Here is a 23,388-nt window from a genome sequence, read left to right as displayed (position 1 = left end):
CCCAATGCTCATCTTCTGTATAGTAATCATCCGCATAATACTGAGCTGTCCTACCAGATGCGTTATTCTGCTGATCAAACCTATTCATAGAATTTTGAGGTGGAAGAGACTGTGTGTTCTGGGGGAAATTTCCACGTCCTCTACCTCTAGACGCTTGCTGAACACCTCTACCTCTTGTGTTTGAAACACCATTTGCGCGCTGTAACAGAATAGGGCAGCTATACTTAAAATGACCCTCTTCCTTGCAATACGAACACTGATTGGGGCCTACAGGGACACGTGGCTGAGTATACTCGACTCTTGGCGAGTTCCTCTGATACTGTTGAGGCTGTTGATAATTATTTTGATAGTTACTCTGACTGCTATTATTCTGGCCACCACCACCACGTGGCGGATACGCTTGCTGTAACAAAACCTTAGTTTTCAGCTCCTTAGTTTTCTTTTCTGCTCTATCTTTTTCGTCTTTGTCTCTATTTTCGTAATATTGTGCAGTAGCCAATATCTGTGCTGAGGAGGAAACTGCCCAAGAACTCTCTGAATCTTTTAACTTTTTACACAACTCTGGAAGCAGATTGTGCACGAATTTATCGATGAACAAACGCTGACCACCTTCTGTGCTCATATCTTGACCACTGTGGTCGACAAAAGTCTCTTCAAACCTGGTGAAGAAATCTGACACTGTTTCATTTTTCTTCTGCTTACATGCAGACAACTTATCACAATTTACACGTACTGCAGGCATTATCGTTTTCATGTAATCAATTATTCTACCAGGAAGTTCAGCTACTAAAGGCTCAGGCTTAGCACCACCAACTTGTCGGGCATCTGCAGCAGTAATATTAGCCCATGAGTCACCTAATTCCTGACCATGATCTGTATGACGAATCTTACCCCATAAAGGCTGTGAAACAACATTCCCAAATAACATATCGATATCGGCTAAATTCATGATACATGACCCTGCAGTTTGTGACAACTCTTTGTAATACCCTGCAGGATTTTTACAGGGATCAGGTAATGTCTGTTTAAGGGCTAAAACTTCAGCTCGCCTCCATGGGACATGTACCCATACCCGCTGGAAATGAGGCTGAATAGGTGGGTTGGCATTTGCATCACCCTCTCTCCATTGTGGGGGAACTTCTCTCATGGGGTACTGTCGTGCCTTTTTCCTACCATGCTCAAATAGCGACTGAGAAGGGCCCCCCTTACTCCGATATGACAACAATATCTCAACCGCTCTCTTGACATCGCGACCTACAATCATGCCCTCTGCGAAATTGAACCGCACACGACACAACTCTTGTGGGTTGTATTCCAGATCATTGTCTTCCAAATCCTCACAGAGAAAAACACACATTTGTTCAAAAACGTATCTCTGCGTCGTTGCTTCCCATTGACAGAAGACTTCCATGACAGACTCTACATCATACTTTACAGTGTCCATAACCCATTTATGCGCTAAACAATTCAGTGAATCTCTCTCTTGATAGTCAGGCAGTTGACTTCGCAACTGTCTTCGTCCCATGTTAGGGGTCGTAGTAGGCGACCCGAAAAGAGGTGAGAAAATATTAGTAACAGTATTGGCCATTCTCTGTCGAACGGAAGGAGAAACTGACGGGAGAACGGGCGGAAAAACAGGGTGTGGCAAGGCAGGGGCAGAGACAATAGCAGAGGAAGCATCAGGAGAAATAGAAGGAGCACTAGGCAAAATCGTAGAGGGCGCATTAGGAGAAGTAGAAGGTGCACTAGGCAAAATCGTAGAAAGCACAGGTGAAATAGATGTGGTCGTGGGCCTGGAGGAGGCTGCACCGAAGGAGCAGGAGCCAGCTGAAGAACAGCTGGTGGGTGCTGTGGAGGAACAGGAGGCACAGGTTGCACAACTAAAGGTTGTGGAGGAGCCGTGGCATTTTGAGCATAGGGGGGTGGCGAATTTAATAAATGCGACATTAAGGGATCTTTTTCAAGCCCTTTTGCTGCATCTTGCTGAGGAGGTGGCAAAACTGGATAGCATTTATCTGTTGCCATTTTACGTTGCCTGTGCAACTGCTCACTCATCTGTTCTTCTTCATTGTCTTTAAACTGCATAGCAGCTTGCATTATCGAAATTCCCCCTTCTCTTATTTTTCTTCGCTAATTTAATTTCCTTCTGTTTGGCTTCCTTACGCCATAGGCGGAAAGAGTCAAACATCGCTGGCCGGGCTTTCTGTTTAAAGAGTTTAACTTCGAGGTTATCTAGGATTTCTGTATCAAAGCTACCATATTGGGGCCATTTTAAAACACCATCTTTTCTGGTGTATTTGATCCACACTTCATTGTATGTGATGGGGCCTACTCCATGTTTCGCATATAACTCGTAAGTTGGAGTTCCAACCGGAGGAACCGGACATGAGTCCTCCAATCGGGAGTCCCTATTATTACAACCAAGACAAAACAAATTTCCAAGTCTAAGACCAGGCATCTTCGCTCTCTAGTCTAGCTCCAAACTTCAAAGGATTATCGATTACGATATTTCTCGTGAATACACGAGTCCTTCGGCTTTGGCACTTTCAAGTTCCAAATCAAAGCCAACTAAGGACTGGGAGACGCTCCACTTATACTTAACTGAAATATCGATGACGTCACCAGAAGACTCGTCTTATCGTTTCGCTCTACCAAACTTCAAGGGTCCAAATCAGGGCGATAGCCAGGGCAGCAGTCCTCTGTAGCCGTTGGGAAGCGGGGAACCTCGCAGCAAAGACCTTCGGACCACGTCGACATGCAGGGGTCGATGAAGTGGTTGGCCGTCCTCCAGAATTTTCACACGAAGCTCCTCACGAACCTCTGGCTGACTGGTACCGCTGGTATCGCCCCAAACGTTGGGTGCCAAACTGAGGTACCGGGTTTTTAAGAACCGGTATAGAACCGGCAACCCAGCGGTGCCAGGGTACACCCAAATACCTCGGGTACTTTCCTGATTCAGACCACAGAAACTCAGTCTTCTAGGTGAAGTCAAGGATCGATTTTATTGGCTGCAACCAAGGTAACAAGCGTCCTAGAAGTACAACACACGGGATGTATATTCTCAGGAGACTGCTCAAATTCACAAAACCAGGCTTCTCTTTTTATACAAAATATTCAGCTTCAGGCAAACATTCTGGAATTTACAGTATACTATTAACATTTTTCGTTACAAGGGAAAAGCAGAGTCATGATGACATGTCCATATTTCACTTCGTCCAGCCCAAAATAAATTACCCGGCAAGGTCCGGTATTTCCATCAGATATCAGTGGACCCCTAATAGAAACGGGCACCTCCCCATCATAAAGCAAGTGAGAGAAATGAGCAGGGAAAGATGGTAGCAAGATTCGGCAGTGTGTGTGTGCGATAAGAAGGTTTTATGGCTTGTTGAGCCTTGATGTTATCTTGTTCGGCCACTGGAGAGGAACTGACCTAACAGGTTCGGCCTGGGGCAATGGTTCCAACTTGCACAGGTCACAGGAAAGTCGATTAAGGTGTACGTGTCCTTTGGGATCGAATTTAGCTGGATTAAAGCCTATGTAAAGGGCAACTCACAAAATGGCTGCCATACATAAAATGGAAGCCGAGGGTTCAGAACGATAATGACGATTTCGAGATGAAATCGTCACTCGAATATGCTGAAAATGCTTGTACATGGTGTACTCGTCATTCTCGGTCTTTTGATACTAAATACTTCATGTTACGATGAAGCTTTATTCTCGAGTCTAGAATTATTACACGAGTTCAGAATTTTCAGAACCACAAGTTTTCTTCGGATATTACTGCTTTCTATTCCATATTCAAGCATGTGAATCTATGAAAGACACCCTAATACTGGAGAAGAACAATTGTTACTTACCTGTAAACAGGTGGTTCTCCAGTATTGGTGTCTTTCATAGATTCACATGCGACCCACCCTTCCTCCCCTCAGAGGCTCTCTTCTCCTCATAGACTCTGTGGTCACTCTTGTGCTACGAAAACCTGAGGTGCTGAACTCTGAGTAGAAGGTTCTGGAGGGCTGCTGGCGCCTGATTGGCTACAGTTTGGACCAACATAATGACAGGAATATGCTACAAGTGTTTTTTTTCTCTCTTCATGTATTCCTATGAGGAATTATGTCTAGGCATTTTCTGCCTGTTTTTTAATATGTATTTCATCTGTTATGTGTTACATATACATATTAGTATGTTATTGCTATTTTATTTACCGTGGGGCTCCCACTCCGACGACGGGGAATATTCAAGCATGTGAATCTATGAAAGACACCAATACTGGAGAACCACCTGTTTACAGGTAAGTAACAATTGTTCTTCAACAGCACCAAATCAATCGAGGAAGAAATCAACAAGGCAATTATAAATAAATCCAACACTAATTTATAAAATATAGATTATATTTTTATGTAAACTTAAGCACCAAAACTGGAAAAAAAATAACAGACGGTTTCAGAGATACAGACTTTACAAGTGTAGAAAGTTCTCCTTTTTGACATACTCACACTCACTTTGTGCCTGGTAACTGAGTCGTTTCGCCTGGAAGTGCACTGGTTCCCTGCGAACTAGGTCCCTAGTGCCATATCTCTTCCCCACAACTGTACAGTTGTTTCCCCAATTGGCAATACTTTTAGCACTCTCTGCAAGCCCCTAGTAAATGGTACCCAGGTAACCAGGGCAAGGGAGCTAAAGAGGGTCTCTAAGGGCTGCAGCACGAATTATGCAACTTTAATAGACGCCTCACCAAACACACGCAAGACTGCCACTGCAGGCTGCGTGTCTTGATGCAGACAAAAGGGAAAACACGACATGGCACACAGCCCTGTGTGCCATGCCTACAGACACTGCGTGCACACGCGCCTTACAGCGCATTGGGCAGGGTGCACTATGCTGCATGTGTGGTCATAACTGCAAAAGCAGATACGCCCCTGTGTAGTCCAGTCTAATTACTGCCAGTACAAGGGCCCAGGTTACCCATTTTAAGTATATTTGCTAGGTACTGGTCAAAAACGAGATTTACGGCTACATGATGGGTAAAGATGTTTGGTATCAAACACCTTGCATTAATAAACCCACATTGAATCCAGTGGTGGATTTATTAATGTATGCACAACCCACCAACTACTTGAGTGATGGCTGACCGGTGTAGACCAGCTTCTCACCAGAGACCAGTTTCTAACACGGCCCCCCGCCCCACTCACCACCCAGTTGAGAGCCTATGCTCTCAGGATGTCAGAAACAAAGACTGCCTTTGAGGGGTTGTCTTACACACCCCAAACAAGATGCAAGACCCCTGACCAGGGCCCATTTGACACCTGGACAAATGAAGTTAGTAGTCAAAGAGGCATGTCCACCGTCCAGCTAGTTCCACCCCTAAGGTGGGCTGCCTGATGTGGATGTAAAATGTAAAAGTCTTCCATCTTTTTGTGGCAGAATTAGGAACTGCTGGACAGGGTTATGCCTACTTCCCATCGGAAGTGGTCATTAGAGGGCGTAGTTATCCCCAGGAGTAAGTAGCCCATTGGCTACTTCTAGCCTACACTCCCCTAACATCACTAAAAGTAGTATTCAGGGGGGCCCCTGGCTCCAGGAAAGCAGATCCTGCCAACGTGAAAGAAGAAAACGGACTCTGAGAAGCCACAAAAGCAAGATCATAGGAGCAGCTACTTACTTGGCGCCAACCCTGCTGGCCTGCCTGCCTGCTGTCCTCTACCATTGTGCCAAAGTCGACACATCCTGTATCTGCTGTACCTCCATAAGCCCAAGAGGACTGTCAGCTTTTCTCCAGAGACCCAGGAACTCCTGTGGAGTAGTGGAGCGGTTTCCCTGCACGCACCCCCAAGACATCTGTGAGGACTCCGGATCACCGAAACCCGGAAAGCACCACTGCACCAAGCGACTTAGCCCGAGTCGAAGTGAGCCAACGGTGCCAACTTAGTCTCCAGAGACAAAGCCCAAAAGTTGAGGTTAACAGCTGTTGACTTCCCGACGTCGCTTGTAGCCTCTTTTTGCAGACCCCCTCTATCACGAGTGTCTCCAGCGACGAAAACCCAACTCCTCTAAACATCTCTGCACCCAACCACCACGGCCCCTGGAAGAGAGGACCAAAGCTGTCCCCACAGCCTGAGCATCGTGAGACCCGAGCCCACGTGGCAGTTCAGCCTGACTGCCCTTCCAGTCCCTGCCTGCAGCGACTCTGTGACTGGACAGATCCTCATTTCTTACACAGGGCACTCAATGCTGTATTGTACCTCTGAGTGGAGAAGTGTGGCTCAGTGGTTAGAGGCGGCAGACCCGGAAGCTGAGATCGGCCGTGGATCAGGGTTCGATTCCCCGCCTCGGCGGGTCTCTGGCTCAAAAATTCCACGGACTCGACAATTCTCGCTCCGGTGCCTACTCGACTCACGGGGTCACCCTCTGCGACTCTGGGCAATAGCTTGCTTAATCTCCACTACGGCCCCTCGCGGCGGGATGCCTGGCTTTCACCTTGTGAATACCCTGCCGGGGTATCTCTCACAGGGGAATACCAGGACGGGTTCCCTAAGCAAGCGCCTTGAGACCCCTGGGTGAAACGTGCGCTATATAAATCGAAATCGAAATACACCCGGCCGCCCCTGTGCTGCCTGAGGTGACCTGTTGGTGCTTCCTTGGACCTTGACTCATACTCACCTTGCGTCCTGAAGATTGGTCCCTTTTTGGAAGCTAAAAACATTTCTATCTCAAAACCTGATTTTGATGATCTTGGTGCTAAATATTATATAAAGATGAGCATTATTTTTCTTAGTTGGTGTGGATCTCCTTATTGAGTCGTGTGTACCAGTGTATGGACTATTGTGTGTATTTACAGATGTTTAACACTCCTCTCTGATAAGCCTAAGGGTGGTCGACCACACTACCGCTTAGAAGAGCACTTTGGGACTGCTAGAGCAATCCCCTGTCTACTTATAAGGAATACCTGGACTCTTTGCACAGTATACCTCTTTTTGGCATGCTATACAAAGAGCCAGCTTTCTGCAACTAAGTATTGTAAGGCAACACTATATACTTAACTTTTTACTTAGCTGCAAACCTGCATTGTCAAATTCAATTCATTTGAAACTTCAAAACCTTTTCAAGAACATTTTTGGTATGTATTAATGCAGTTACTTTAGGTGACCACCTCTGACAGGGAGCCAGGCGCGGGGAGCAGCAAAATCCACAGAAAGAAGTTAACTACTGGATTCTGAAGATGCTCTGCGGTCGTCGGGGGTCTTACTGGGGCTTCTCCTCGGCTCAAAGGCTTGGTGAGTTGACGTCCTCTCGAGCTGAGTAGAAGTCCAGACGGCACTGGACTACCAGTCGCTCGGTACAGCGGTATGCTTCTTTTGGCAGTTACTTGCCTATGGACGACCTAGCTTCACTCCAGTGACTTTCCCTAACCCAGCCTACTCGGAGACAGCCTTTGAGCATCGGGTCTTGGTCCCATGGGCTGCTTGGCGATGAGGAGCAGCGAATCTGAAATCGGGGCTACCAACTCACCCCAGCAGGCTTCTTCAGGTGTTGTGGCTCAGTGCTGTGAACAGGAGGTCAGCCAAATGACCTTGGGATTCTCTTGGCTCGGCTGGTTTCAGGAGTCGCCTTCTCCTAAAGCAGGACACAGCAGGCACTGTCGCACACTTTGGCACCCATGTAAGTCGGTAGTAAATGGTACCACAGGTACCTATGGTATGGGTACTAAAGAGGGTCCCTAGGGGCTGCAGCATGTGTTATGCCATCCTAAGGGACCACCATACAAATTGCATAAAGACTGCCATTGAAGGCATGTGTGACATGGTGTAAACCATATGTGAAAACAGGGCATGGCACACTCACTGTGTGCCATGCCAACGTCGCTGCATATAATATTTGTAGGTCACCCCTTCAGCAGACATTATAGCTCTAAAGCTGGGTGCATTATATTGTGGGGACACATCTGCATGAACAGCTATGCCCCTTTTCGGTTTAGTTCAATTACTAGATGGTACAAGTGAACAGGGAAGCCATCTTAAGTTTATGTACTGGGCACTGGTCATTCCGAGCTCCCCCAGCCACATGATGGCTTTACTGAAACCAATGGTGTTTGGCGTCAAACACTGTGTCTTAATAAATCTGCACTGTTTCAAGTACTAGATGTATTATGACATTCACCTAGAGGGCTTGCCACCATTGACAACTCCCCCCCCCCCCCCCCCCCCTATGCCCCCCCCCCCCGCCCCCAACCCCACCCCTTTTCAGGTGAGAGCCCGTACTTTCTGCAGTCAGAAACGTTGCCTGCTCTGAATGAAGGCATTCACACCTCCCCCAGCAGGGTAGCTAGTGATTTAGCATACCAAGGCCAGGGGCCTCAAAGCCCCTTCTGCCTTAAATATGGGACCCCGACTTCCCCCAGACCTGGGAAATACAACCCCCTGCCCTAAGTCCCATTTGACACCAGGATAAGCAGGAAATTAGCTATGCAGAATGTGTGTTGCACCCCTAGGCTAGTCACACCGCTAAGATGGACTACCTGATGTGCTGCACGAAAGAAGGGTTCCACCATTTTGTTTGTGATTGAATTAGGAACTCTGGGATAGGGTTATGCCCACTCCCCACAGAAAGTTGTCATATAGTGGGTGTAGTGACCCCAGGGGTAAGTAGCCCTTTGGCTACTACCCTTCACTCCCCTTAACGCCCCTTAATTCAGTATTTAGGTGAATCTCGACACTAGAACCCTAGGTTTGCTGGACTAAAGAAGGACAAAGAAGAGCTCGAGAACTCTGGAGTAGCTCCGGTGCCGTCGCGATACGATCCGTTACGCAGCGCTCAATCACTGGCCCTTATCAAGGTGATATTAGAAGAGACCACTTCACCAACTCTTCAATACGAGGACAAAGTGCGACTTACATCTTATAAACATATCTGCCCTGACGAAGTTCACTTACGAACGAAACACGTTGGCTGTTGTTTTATATCTTTGAATTTGGAGTTATTTGAATAAAGCTTGTCTTTCTACGAAGGAACTGATTGGGCTTCATTATTGATTTGAGAATACCTGGTTAGTGCAACACTCCATTATCTTGGAACTCTGGACTAGCTATGAACTTGGCGCCAAACCCTGCCTGCTCCTGTCTCAACAGTTGTACAGACCTGACTCGTTCTGCAGCTGTGCATCCTCCAAAAGCCTCGGAGGGCTTCCAGCACTTTGCCAGCCAGCATCTCCCTTGAAGTGGAGGAGCCAATTCCCCGCAGCCTGCAGGCATCGACCGCATCACCCTGCACATCAGTTGAAAATAATCTGCACCAGTGGCAAAAGGTTGGGGTGACCATGCCAAAAAGGGGCACTTTCCTACACTCACCAAGACCAATCTAAGCTGCAGTCCGAGTCCAGTGTTTGGTCCCAGTTCAGCCGTTACCTGTCCAGGAGTGGCCACATCTGCTCCAGAGGCCAGTTTTCATTGTGATCCAAATTAACTGGTAACTCCCAAAGAAAAACAAGAAATTGAACCAGGACTGTGCATCCTCTCACCACTCTCATTTGCCTGAGTAGGCGCATGGGCTGTGCCAATACGTTCGCTCTCATAATATTCAAATTTTCCACAACTGGTTCTGGCAGAACCCTAGTTTCCTGGGCTGTCTGCCACTCAACAACAGATTGAAGAGTTCCACGCAACCATGCTCCAGCTCTTCAGATCTTTTCCGACTCTCTCTGGTGCGCATTCGGGATCCAAGATGCCTTCCATCTGGAGGACCGCCAGTAGGTTCGCCCTTGTCACCAGTTGGACTCTCCAAGCCTGCCTCTGGTTCTCGTCTGGCCCCTGCCTCGATCCTCCTGGTCCACGCCAAACCCTGTAACTTCAACACTAGTACCAAATTCATCAATGCTGGATGAAGAGATACCCATAGTACTGCCCAACTTGGAGGTGGTCTGACCTCAACAGAAGCCACGTCCGACAACAGTTGTGGCGCCCTCTCCCTCTGCTAGATCTGCTGCCGCCACAAGGAAGACAATCTAACCTACACTCTTCTTTTGGGCACTGACTCGGACAGGGATTGTGATTTGCATGATAAGTTTGTTAAGCCCTATCAAGATTACCATTGGTATGGTGGCTTACAGTATGTCAGCAATCTTGTTACCGCCCCTGAATCCAGCCACAGAGGAATCCACTTCCTCCACCATGTTAATGCATAGGGTGGACAAAGTGCTTGACCTCCTGCTCCCCACCTTGGAGATCAAGATTAATATATTGACATAATTTCTCCAGCTGTGGCAGACATCTCAGCCCCTTTTGCCATTTAATGAGGCACTGATACATTACTGCGGCTTGGGCCAAATCTTGCTCCGGCCCTACAGTCAACCGACAAATTGCCAGACACTCTCCCCTGGGCGACACTCTGCACCCTTCCCCAAAGGTTAGTGCTGCAAGCATCCACGAAGATGCTTCCTACTACTACTCCCGATAAGGTGGATCCTTGGGCGTTCCTTCCTACATTCATGAAGCACTATTGTCTAAACAGTCGGGTCTGCCAAGAGAGGTATTTTTCCCACTCTGTTCTACAGGACTTTGAGTTAATTCACAGGCTCGTTCCAAGCAGTTACTGCTTTGGTATCTACTCAAAAGGTGAGGAATTGAGGGGGGTCGTAGCCAAGATGGCGACTGCTGAGACATGCTTCTCTGTCTCTCTGCTCGCGCTCTGGGCCAGCCCTGGATAACGCCCACAAAATAGTGGGGCTTTGGTCTCTCTTGCCTGGTGACTGACCCCCGACACCCAGCGGGGCAGGTACTGCATGAGTGGTGGCCCTGTGAGGGTCAAACTGGTGACGAGCTGGGGCCTGCGGCTGCGTGGGCTGTGTGCCCTGCGCGGCCTGCTGGGGCTGCCTGCTGTTGGCTGTGCGCCCTGCGTGGAGCACCAGGGCTGAGCACTGCTATCGGCTGCTGCCTGAGCTGAGGCCGTGAGACATGTCTGGGGCTGAGACGCCAAGACATGCAGTGGAAGGAGGTGAGGCACTTCGGAGCCAACCTGGGTCCTGCGGTGGCCGCGGCCTGAGTCTTCCGATTGCGTCGAGGCCTTGAGGGTCCCAGCGCTCCTGGTCCTGTGGAGCAGTGTTTCTGGCAGCCCTCCAGTGCTGTCGAGCGGCTCCAGAGGTTTATCAGTGGTTGCTGGGGTGAAGGAGCGGTGCAGCCAGGGCACCGCTGTCACGCAAAGAGAAGGTGGGGAAAGTGGCGCCCTTGAGGAGGCCAGGCTGCCGGGGCCCGAGGCAGTGACGGGAGGGACCTCTGTGGACCCGCTGCTGCAGGGCAGTAATAGGAACACACCCTGAACTGAGCCACAACCGAAATGGGCAAACTGGGTCCCACAGGAACGGCTTACATCGAGGCCTTGCACGGGGGTGGGTGGGTTGCAGCTCGGCCCAGACCTGTCACATTGGCCTCGCTGGTCTGCCTCATGTGCGTCTGGGGGATGCCCTGCTGCCCTTCGGACATTCTCTGGATGGCGCAGCTGGGGGCCCTAGGAGTCCTACACCCTGGGGCGTTCCTCTGATCCCGGGACACTGCGTTACACGAAGACTCAACCTCTATACCTCAGCAGACTTGTGACTTTTGGTCCACCTCGCGGTGAGCCCTGGACTGCAGTGGTGGCACGGATACGATGGCCACTGGATAGGGGAGGAAGGACAGGTCGGTGAAGGACATGCTACTCAAACCACCCAGCTCTTTCCCCGAAGGACCCACTCCACAGCAGAATACAGACAATCCTGTGGACCTGGGCGGACCAGAGGCTTTGTTCTGTCGTTCCTTCGAGTCCTTGTTCTCATCTCTAAGTGAAGACCTCTAGTCTATGAAAAGGGACCTCTCGAACGACCTGAGAGAGATCCATCGGGACCTGGACTCCCTGGGTGGCAGAGTGAACACCCAGGAGGACCACCAGACCAGCAGGGACGAGGAGATTGAGTGCCTCCAGCAGGAGGTACTCCGTCTGGGCGATCAGACTCAAGATCTCCAGGCCCACAGGGAGGACTTGTAAAATCACTCCCAGCCCAACATCATGCGGATTAGGGGCATTATTACCGGAGCTGAGGACACAAACATATAGACCTTTGTTCCCAATATCTTCTGCGCAATCCTAAGAGAGCAATCAGACTTTGAAATCCAATTGGACCTCACCTACCTGGTGGGCCCCAGAAGACCAACTCTGGCTGATCTCCTGATGTGTGTCCATGACTTTCCACTCAAGAAACACATCCTCCAAATTGCCAGGGACGACCCTTTGCTTCAGTTTAGAGGCCAAAACCCCATGTTATACCAGGACCAGACTGCGTCCACCCTTCAGAAATGAAAGGCCTTCCGTCTGGTCACCTCCCATCTCCGGGCCTCTGGCATATCCTACTCCTGGGGCCGCCCATTGAGACTGATCTTACCGTTCCGGAGGGAGCTTCGTCAAATGCTCTCTGTGGAGGAAGCATGCAAGCTACTGGGGATTGGGGCCACTTCCCTGGATTGCACCCTGCCAATTAAGCCGGGCCAGGGTCTCTGGAGCGGCCACGGCTGGACGACGATCAAGCTTTCAACTCCAGGATTTTACCCTGACCCCAACACCATGGCCATCCTGGAGTCCCTTGCGGAGGACCTCTGGCCCCTCACCATCATGAGCTGGTCGAGGTGGCAGTCCCTGATCTGCATTGTCCCTTTTTCTTCTTCCTCCTGTTGAGGATCCCTTTCACTACTGAACATGGGTCCCACCTTTCCGGACCTTTGGCACCCATTGCTTTACCTGTTGAGCTCGGAGCTTTGCTGCCCCAAATACCTACGCCTTCTACGGCTTACGGAGCCTCCGACTAACCTGGTCTAGAGCCATACTGATGATCCAAAGCATCCCTGGGGTTCAACGCCCCCTTTTTTCTTAAACATGGTTGTAAGAAACTGGCTCTATATATACTGCACCAAAGTGAGGTACAGTGTGTACAGAGTCCAGCAGTCTCCAGAGGTTTGGCAGAGGCTAAAGTTAGATATAACCTTACTCTCTAAAGTGGTAGCTTGGTCGAGCAGTCAGACCGTACCAGAGGACAGTGTAAAGCATCTGATGTACACACTCAGTCAGCAAATCGTCTCACACACTCAATAACTGAAGTCTAGGCCAATTGTTTTGTGTAAAAAAATACTGTTTTATTACTAGAAACAAGCAAGCCTGGTGCAGGTAAGCATAAAAATATGTTTCAAAAGTAAATTATTTGTATGAACACAGTTCAAATTAGCAGTGTAACTTGTACTGGTTTTGGTTACAGTTGTAAGAAAGCAGTTTCAGGTATAGTACATTCAATTGAATGGGCTTTTTAAGTAAAATGCAGTTAATTACTTTTCAGATTACTTTTAGTAACACAGGACTGGATCCTAGATTCAGCCCTGGGACATTTCCTGAAAACAGGCGAGTAAATGCGTTTTGGTTAAAGGTATGATTTTTAAGGAATATTTTTGTATTTCAAAAGTTGACACTTAAAAACTTTTTCACATAGAATCACCAATGTTATCCTACGGTAGGAAATTCACTTAGCGGGTAAGTTAGGTTATCTTTACTTTTTCTTAGTCAGTGCTGGATCTTGGATGTAGCACTGGGACATTTCCTGAAATCAGTTGAGAAAATGCGTTTTGGCCAGGTACCTACTCGCCTCTCCGTGCCTCCTCAGCGGGGAGGCACGGAGAGGCGAGTAGGTACCTGGTGATCAAACCGCGCAGTAACTAATACGTTACATTTTGAGGTTTTTTTTCCTTCCCTCCACCCCGTGAAGCCCTAAAGACCCATAACAGGAGTCTTTTTGCTTTTCTCACCCCCAGTTGAGTGTGAGTATCCGACTGTGACAGTTTTTTGTCAACAGTCTAAAGGAATTTAGGACTGGCAGGTCGTTAGTGTGTCCTGACCACCCACTTTCCTTCTTTTGGTCCTGATGAAAACCCGGTACTTACCTACAACGGGTTGAAACATGTAGACCTGACCCACACATAGGTCATAATATACCTCTCTGTATCCACACACTTGATTTTAGTATTGTCCAGTAACTTGCAAATAAAATTCTTTTTCACACAAGGATACCAGGACAATTTTTAACATTTTTTGTTCACTTCACACACAAAATACCCGCTCCACTGTAATTCAGGTGTCGCAGCACACCCTGATGGCATTCGGCTGTCAGGGTGGACCCCGATGATGAAGCATGTCACCAACCAGGTTGGTGAGTGAGGGGTTTTTAAATAAAAGAAGGACTCTCTTCCTTTTGTAGTCATCTCACTCAGTTCGTATTTTCAGCCTTAGATGGTACTCCTCTTCTGTTTTTGTAAAACTTTGGAACTAGGGGACCAGGAGTACACTCCGTTCGCTTTCCGCGAATTGATCCCTTACTCTCTCCTTGTTTAACTGTACACAGGGATGTGTCCCATGTCGACAGTTTGTTTTGGTCTGCAGCAAGACACGCAGTCTGCCAAAGCAGTGTGTTTGTGTCATGGCACAGCGCTTCTAAGGGTGGCACAGTAAGTGCTGCAGCCCTTAGGGGCCTTCTCTGGTCACAGTGCCCTGGGTACCATTTACCAGGGGCTGACATGTGACCAGTGATGCCAATTGAGTATATTTATTTTTTATTTATTTTATTTTAGAGGTTTTATATAGCGCTGGCTGGACCCGGGGGTATCAGAGCGCTTTACATTTTAGGCTTCAATGCAGTTTTAGGGAAGGAACACAGGCCCTGAGTACCTGATTGGCAGGAACCCAGGGCACACCCAGTCAAAGCACATCAGTAATTCAGCAAAAAGTGGGGGCATACCATGCAAGAAAGAGGGCACTTTCTCACAATGGTTTCACAGGGAAAGGGTTGGGATGGGGAGGAGTGGTTGGGACTGGGGTCACGGTATTACCTTAAGAATGCATATATTCATATGCCTTTGTTGTTAGATGCTGCTGTTCGGTATATTCAATAATAACAAGATTCCAACCTAAAAGGTTAGCAATCGGCTGCTAGAAATCTCTATCAGACGAACAAGTTACTTAACTTTGGTAACGCTTTTTGTGGTAGAGACTCCATCTACCTGCAGATTTCTCACCAACATTCCTGTCCTCCCCATTCTGTGATTGGACTCTGCCCATTAATAAGATCCCAAGTTTAGGGCTCTGCTCACTAGTCGCATCAATTTTCTTTTCAGGCTCTGTGTGAGGGGCTTGGACACTCACAAGCATCTGGTGTCGGCATACAAGAGTGGCCCCTCTGTGGCCCCTCTATCGCCCCTGCATGTCATTTTAGAAGCAGAGCTGTACCACCCAGCGGTACGCAGAGGCCTTACTGAAAAGTTTCTGGATCCAGTCTGATGCCTCGGAAATATTCCAAAGGTGAGAAATCTACTGACAGATAGTCTCTAACAGAAAGAGCATTACTGAAGGTAAGTAACTTGTTATGCAGGAAATATTTTGTATTGATGTACAAACCACTCTTGTTTCTCTGCCAGCTGGCTCGAGGCCTCAGCGCAGAGTCTAGTTGATTCCTGCTTCTGAATGGGTTGTGCTATTATGTTGTGAACAGTGACAATATGACAGACTTGATGTCTTGCTCTTTAGCATTTCAAATCTCTTCTTCTCTTCATACCATAAAACAGCGTTTCTTTCCTCTCCTGGCAGGTCGGCGGCATGTTTGACACAGTTCAGCGCAGCACCCAGCAGACTACCGAGTGGGCGGTGCTGCTTCTCGACATCATCAGCAGCGGCACCGTTGACATGCAGTCCAATAAGTACGGTACCTTCTAATTGTGTTTTGTTCTCCCTATCGACAGTGTCGCATTCTTCGCTGCGCATGCCCTTCCTTCCACTGCTAATGCAGCCATCTCTCTTTCGTAGGAGCCCTCCTTCTCTAAGTTCAGTCCGCATCTCCACTTTTTCCATCGGGCTCCCATCTACTTAAGAAAACTATTCCTGATCTCCTCTATTATCCCATCACTGTCATTCTTTTGCTGTTGAAACATCCTGCATTTTACTTAAGTAGTAAGATCTCACTGGAACCTAAGTAGCATATTTCTGATGGATACATATCGTTTGAATATCCCCACGCACCAGCATTCCACAGAAACATTTTCGATCGCTCTCCCATATCGACAGGGAGGTGTCGACACTAGCCCGTATCGGCATGAGCCCCCTCGTGACATCACTGGACCCATAAAGAGCCCTTGTCGAACTCTATTCAAGAATATTCCAATACCTTTGCCCAAAACCTTGTTTACGCGCCTCCAGAGGCTCCTGATTCGCCTGGCATGGGCGGGTAAACAACCAAGAGCATGCTGGGAGAGACTCGCTGTGCCATACTCAATGATGGGACCCCACACTCCAGATTTAGAAACCTATTATAGAGCAGCCTATGTACGTACGCACATTACTGGGTTTATTTATTTTATTTATTTTGAAAGTTTTATATAGCGCGAACAGGATCCTTGCAGATATCAGAGCGCTTTACAAAGCAGGGAATACCAACAAGAGAGTGAGGAGCAAGTCATTAGGGAGTAAAGTAGAACAGGTACAACAATAATGCAAATATTACTAATAACTGTGTGCATAAATAGTCAAATAAATCAATAATACAGGTAAAACACATAGTCGTAGGGATCGAGCAAAATAATACAGATCGGTGCAGAGTCTTTACAGATCCAAATTAGTAGGTCAGGTGTATTTGGCCATGAGAATAGCTTTTACTTCTTTCTTGAAAAGTGTGATGGAGGAGATGAGCCTGGTTTCAGGAGGAAGTGAGTTCCAGATCCTGGGTGCCATTCCTGAGAAAGAGCGTTTATAAGTTTTTTCCTTCCGGAATCTTCGAGGTTTTAGCAGAAGATTGTTTGTGCCTCTAGTGTGTCTAGAGCCGCCAGAGATTGACAGCTTCTGTGTGAGGTATCCGGGAGAGCTCAGGTGTAGAGCCTTGTGTGTCATGCAGGCTATTTTCAGTTGTATTCTGGCTTCAAAAGGCAGCCAGTCCAAGGATCTAAAGTCAGGGGAGATATGCCAGTGTTTTTTTGACCCAGTGATGAGTCTTGCTGCAGCGTTTAGAGAAGCTCTTAAGGGTGCAGTAGTCGTTAGCGGGAGACCGCAGAGGGCGATGCTGCCGTATTCAATTCGCGGGATTACTAGTGCTTGTACTGCAGTTTGGAAGTCTTTGGTTGGGAGGAAAGATTTAAGTTTCCTCAGCGTATTGATTTGGAAGTTCGCTCCCTTAGTAGCCTTGCTGATATGATGCTGCATGTTGAGATTGGAGTCGAGAGTTATGCCTAGAGATTTTGCTGAATCCACTATGGTGGGTTGGACATTGAGTGCAGTTAGCTGTTTAAGCCAGGTTTGAATGGTAGAGATCTTCGAGGGAGGTGAGATCAGAAGGAACTCTGTTTTCAGAGCGTTGAGTTTGAGATGATTATCGGCAAGCCAGGATTGGGTGTTTCTGATCGTTGAGTTCAGGAGTAAAATGTCATTGGGGGATTGTAATTTGAGATATAGTTGGGTGTCATTATGCGTACATGTGAAAAAGTACATTGGATGCTTGTAGCAAGGTGGTGAGAGGTTCCATAACTAGGTTGAATAAAGTTGGTGATAGGGAGGATCCTTGGGGGACGCCTAGCGAAACAGGTATAGGTGAGGACATCAGGTTGTTACTCTTGAATTTCTGCGACCTGTTGTGTAAAAAGGAGGTGAACCACTTGAGAACAGTCCCAGATATACCCATTCTTGTGTTCAAGAGTTCGTGTAAATTCTCATGTTTGACAGTGTCGAATGCTGAAGAGAGATCAAGAAGGATGAGGAGGCAGGTATCATTTTGATCTAGGATTTGAAGGGCGTCGTCAATTATGTGAGTCATAGCAGTTTCAGTACTGTGTCCTGCTCAGAAGCCTGATTGATGAGGGTTGAGGAGGTCAAACTGATCAATGTGTTTAGTCAGTTGTAGTTGTGCGCATTGTTCCAATAGTTTGGCGAGAGTGGGAATATTGGTAATGGGACGGTAGTTGTTTAGGTCGGAAGGGTCGGCGGTAGGTTTCTTTAGTAAAGGTGTGACTTGTCCAACTTTGAGGGAGTCTGGGATGGTTCCTTGTTGGAGCGAGCTGTTGATAATTTTAGTCCAGAGTGGAAGGAGCAAAGGGGTGAAATCTTTGACAGCGTTAGCAGGGAGGGGATCCGTGAGGTGATTGGAAGGTTTCAAGGTGCTGAGCAATTTGCCTATTTCTTCTTCTGAATAGGTGTCAAAGGAAGACCATGTAGCATTGTTTTTTGGTTCGGTGGGTGTTATGCAGTTGGGTGTGGCGAAGAGGCTTGCGTCATTGCGGAGATCAATCTTTATGTTGTCAGTTTTTTGGGTAAAGAAAGCGGCGAAGTCTTCACAGGAGGGTGGTTTATGGCCCAAAGGACTTACCCCATCTGTGGCTGGCACTTGAAGCTGTGGGATCGCAGACGCTACCATAAGTATTATTTGGGACAACAGTCCATAAACAACAATTAAGTTATGCTAAACACAACAGTATACTCCTGGCAAAGATTATTGGAACGTCAGGCAGGATCTTTATTACACTCTCCACGAGTGCCATTAAATTGGTGCACTTTGTTTTCTATGGGAAGGAGAGCGGCTCGCGGATGGCACTGAAAGAGCTAGGTTTACACACCATGGGCGACCTTTTTGCGACTGGGGTCATGCACAATTGGGTAGCAGTGAGGACGCAAGTGTCAATCCCATCGCCCTTACACAATTCCATTATTATGGGGCTGATACACATTGCGTGAACTGCTAGGTGATAAACTCCTGGGGCCTTTGGAGATGTCAGCAGTAACATCTCTTCTCCAAACATCTATGGCTCACAAATTAGTGACTAGACTGTACGCACATGCACAAGAAGCTCGTCGACAAAATGTATCCAAGGATGGAAAAGCATGGCAAAATGAACTGGGAGTAACTATAAGTGATCAGCAATGGCAGTACTGTTGCTCGTTAACGGACACGGTCTCTTTAAATAGTAGACACAGATAGTTACATTTAAAATATAGTAATAGATTGTACTACTCGCCAGTCCGATTGTTCCGCTACGAGATAGTGCTGATTGTCAGCACTTTGGCATGGCAGAAGCAGATTTTGTTTATCTTGCCTGGTTATGCCCGGGGCTGCAAGAGTTCTGAACACCTGTAATCAAAGAGCCTAAGTCAATTACTGATATAACATTAGAATTGACCTCGCTTGTAGCGCTGTTAGGGTATGTCAGAGAGATACAGCAGGGTGTGAGGCATTTGGTGGGCATTGGTTTGCTATTAGCACGATGATGAATTGAATTGCGTTGGGCCCGAGGCCCATTAGCAGTCTTGAAGGAATATCATGCTGATATGACTTACTGTAACACACAGTCTAACTGTCGTGAGCTCCTTCCACCCCAGAGCCGCACTAGGGAAATATGGGGCCCTGATCAGGCTTATATGGCTGGGATGAGTGTCGACATGTTACCCTCCTGCTACTCTCCATTGAACTAAAGGAAAATCGGAGATATTACGTTCACTCAGGTGTGTGGTAGTGTGTGCATGCAATGAATATATCGACTTCGCACCTTCAGAGTCACCATCCAGGAGATTCAGAAGAGAACTCAATTATGGAACTTACTTATTCAACCCTGTGCCTTTTTGTATGATATAATTTCAAAACTGTATTTGATAACCCCGACTCTAAATTACATCAGTGCAGGTTCGCCATTATGTGCTACCTGATTGTACCTGCAGCTGCATTTATGTATTTGTTGTTAGCGAAGACATGCTGTACTTTTGAACCGTCATAAATAGTCACCCCCCTGCCCTCCCCCTCCCCCCCCCCCCAAAAAAAAGAGCCCCCATCGGCCTGCTGACGTCAGTTTGCTTTTTCGACGTGTAACTTTTTTTCACACCCTTTTGTTGAATCTTCAACATTTTTTTTCGCCTAGAAGTGTTTTTGGGGAAGATGTCACCACCTCAAAAGTAGAGTTTTAAACCTGTGTCAGATGTCTATTACTGATCCTCATGACGCAAGTTGGAAAGTTCCCCTTTTTGCATGGTTGCCCCCCACTTTTTGCCTGATGTTTGACGCTTCTGGACTATGTGTGCCCTGGGTTCATGCTAATAAGGTACCCAGATCCTATGTTTGTTCCCTAAAACTGTACCTTTGCTCCCACATTGGCACTCCTCTGGCCTACATATAAGTCCCAAGTTAAGGGTTCCAGGAGAACCAAGGGCCTTGTTGACAGAGAAAGTCTCTGAGGGCTGAAGCATATATTTTGCCACCCTCAAAGACTCCGCCCCTGACCCATACACACTGCCAGTGCAGTCTTTGTGCCAGGGGGAGACCATGAAACTACAAGTCGACATGGCACACATCTCTGTGTGCCGTGCTCACCGAAAACATTCTGTGGTATAGGTCATTCACCCCTCTAGCAGGCCTAACAGCCTCTAGCAGGCCTAACAGCCCTAAAGCAGGGTGCACTATACCACAGGCAATCCGTATTTGTAAAGCGCGAACTACTCACCCTTGCTGGTCTCAAGGCGCTGGGGACCGTCATGGAAATTAAGTGAGCTATTGCCTAGAGTCACATGATGCGGAGCTGCCGGAGCCGGGGATCGAACCGTGAACACTGTGCTCCAAAGTCAGCTACCCTGGCTGCTGTACCACACCTTTCCACATGCAATGACACAGTGGCAGGAGTCCTGGGCACCTACAGCACCTGTGCCATTCACAGGTATTATAAGTACAGTCAAGCCATTTTAGACCAAGATCTGGGAGTTTGGCACCCTGAACTCCACAGCTCCATGATGGCTTTACTGAAGACTGAGAAGTTTGGTATCAAACTTCTCAGCCCATTAAACCTACACTGATGCCAGTGTTGGATTTAATATAAAATGCACTCAGGGGGCATCTTAGAGATGCCCCCTGAAAAACTACCTAACTCTAGTGTCCTGGCTGAGTGGCTGGTCGCCACCTGCCTCCCCCAGACATGTTTCTGGACCCCAGCTCCAGCTCTCGGGGTCCTGAAACAAAGAACCTTTTGGGCAGAGCTGCCAAGCCTCCTCCCCAGGATGGGAAGGGTCCACAAAGGAGAAGCATCAAAGGCTTGCCACCTTTGTTAGCTGACCCTGCCTTTTGCTGCTACCAGCAACTGGCACCCAGTGGGTCTAACTCCCACTTTAGGAGGGAGAATCGGCAGGAAAACCACGATATGAGGAGAGGTGTGCCCACCTTTGCCAACTCAACCCCGTCAGGTAAAGGAGGCGAGGCAAAGCACAACTCTCAGTCCCCGCCATCTTTAATATGGGAGCACCCAGGCAACCAGAGAGAGGCTTATGCCCCCCTCCCACTGGAGGGTGGCATACACTCAAAGACTGAACTTCAGACCAATTGTTTTTGTATAAAAATATTCTTTCAGTATTTTATTTCTAGAACCAAGCAAGCCTGGCACAGGTAAGTGATAATTACTGAGTAATGCAATTGAAATACAGTTTGGATTGTAATTGTAAATGCACTTTGTTTTGACTTGCAGTATTGTTTCTGAGAGATACAATGCTTTGTAAATACAGTACATCTACTTTGTATAGGATTTTCAATAAAATTACAGGGAAGTTACTTTGGATAACTTTTCTTACACAGTGTAGTATACCTGGATATTGCACTGGGACATTTCCTGTAAATAGGTCCGTAAAATCGTTTGTACAATTTTAAAGAATTGTTTTTTTTTGTAAAATTTTTATTTTCAGTTTTAAAGAAACATTACACACAAGAAATTCACCAAGGTGCAATACAATTCCTCTCGGGGAGGACCTGTCAGGGAGCAGAAAAGCAGAAAGCATCAAATTTGTAATAACATAGGCAAAGTCAGTCCTTGGCATGCGCCTACGGCTGTAGTCTCTTAACGTAACAGATCTGCCAAAAGGAAAAAAGGGGTTCAGTATAGAGCAGAGCTGCCACATCCATAGAACGGCATAACCAAACAACCAGGCCAGATATCCTCGTTATGTACCTCGGTGAACCATAAACCGATAAACAGAACTCCCCCCCCACCCATTCCCTCCCCCCATGGTGGCGACTCAGTCAATCCAAAACTCCTTCCGACAACAAAATTAGATCTGAAACAGATGAAGTGACCTCAGGGATGCGGGGCAGACAGCGGACGGTAAGCCCTTAGACAGGAAATTCACCAATGGACCCCACTGGAATTGGAAGTTCTTAAAGTTACCCAAGAATATGTCCGCCATTCTCTCCAAACTCAGAAGTTTCCACAGTCGTGCGTGCCACAGCGAAATTGCCGGTGCCTCCTTTTGTTTCCAGGCAGCTGCCAGTGTAATCTTGGCAGCTCCCAGGCAAAGCCACAAAATCTTCTTGTCTGCCCTTGTCTGGTGCTCTAGGCCGGGTTCTCGGAGGCCTAGTAGGACGGAGGCCATCGAATCCTCTATGGGATACTGCAGAATATCCCTAATGTGCGAGAGAATCTCTTCCCAATAGGGCCGAATCACCGGGCAGTCCCACCAGATGTGGCGAAAGTCCCCAAGAAACCCACAACCCCTCCAACATTTATCGGAAGCGGCCGGGTAAAAGCGATGGAGCCTGGTCGGGCATAAATACCATTGCATAAGAGTCTTAAGGTGGGCTTCCCTGAGGTGGAGCGAGTGATTAAACTTCGCGATATCCCGCCACAATGCTGTCCATTCAGTGTCTGAGATATCTCTCCCCAGCATCTCTTCCCATTGCTCCATATATCTAGGCCTAGGCGAGACCGCTGATTTAAGCAGGAGCTGATACAGGAAGGAAATGACCCCCTTCATTGCAGACGTCCGCAGTAGGAAAGCCTCGAATGGGGAAGGAGGTCTCGTGGCCGCCTCCAGTACCCCCGGCGACGTGGCCCAATGGAGCAGTTGTGCATGACGATATTGGTCATTCTGGGGAACCCCATAGTCCCTCACGCAGTTAGCAAAAGTGAGGGGAACCTGACCATGGAACAGGTGGGTCAGAGCCCTACATCCCCCCTCTCTCCATGCATCGAAGGTCCCCTCTCGCTGCGCCGGCGGGAAGGCTGGGTTGTAGTGCAAGGGCGTGAAGGGTGAGGGGAACGTAGTCCAACGGTCGTCCCCAGCCAGGGTGTCCCACACCCTCAGGACAGTACCCGTAGGTGTACTAATATAGGCGTTCAGGGGACGGTCCTTCTTAGGCTTCCAAGCCAGATCCCACACCGACCTCCCCGCCACACTCCGGTCCATGTGCAGCCAATGCTTCTCCGATGTTTGCTGTGACCACTCTACCAATATCCTCAATTGTGCCGCTTTGTAATAAAGCTGGAGGTCAGGAAGTCCCACACCGCCCTCGGACCTCGGCCTACGTAGTAGTGCAAAGGACAAGCGTGCTCGGCC

The 23,388-nt window shown here is 48.0% G+C and overlaps 1 protein-coding gene across 9 annotated transcripts in view; it reads left to right on the top strand.

Moving 5' to 3' along the window:
- MED12 (mediator complex subunit 12) overlaps positions 1-23,388 on the top strand; it is a 614,738-nt gene that overhangs the window by 419,443 nt on the left and 171,907 nt on the right. For all 9 annotated transcript variants that reach the window (XM_078640219.1, XM_078640216.1, XM_078640215.1 and 6 more), the window contains one exon: positions 15,643-15,752. In XM_078640219.1, coding sequence (XP_078496345.1) covers positions 15,643-15,752 — 110 coding nt within the window. The remainder of the gene's footprint in view (positions 1-15,642; positions 15,753-23,388) is intronic.

The sequence above is a fragment of the Lissotriton helveticus genome, chromosome 4_2, assembly GCF_964261635.1.
Source record: "Lissotriton helveticus chromosome 4_2, aLisHel1.1, whole genome shotgun sequence".
NCBI lineage: Eukaryota > Metazoa > Chordata > Amphibia > Caudata > Salamandridae > Lissotriton > Lissotriton helveticus.
The sequence above is the reverse complement of the archived record's forward strand: the minus strand, read 5'-3'. Positions and strand labels throughout refer to the sequence as shown.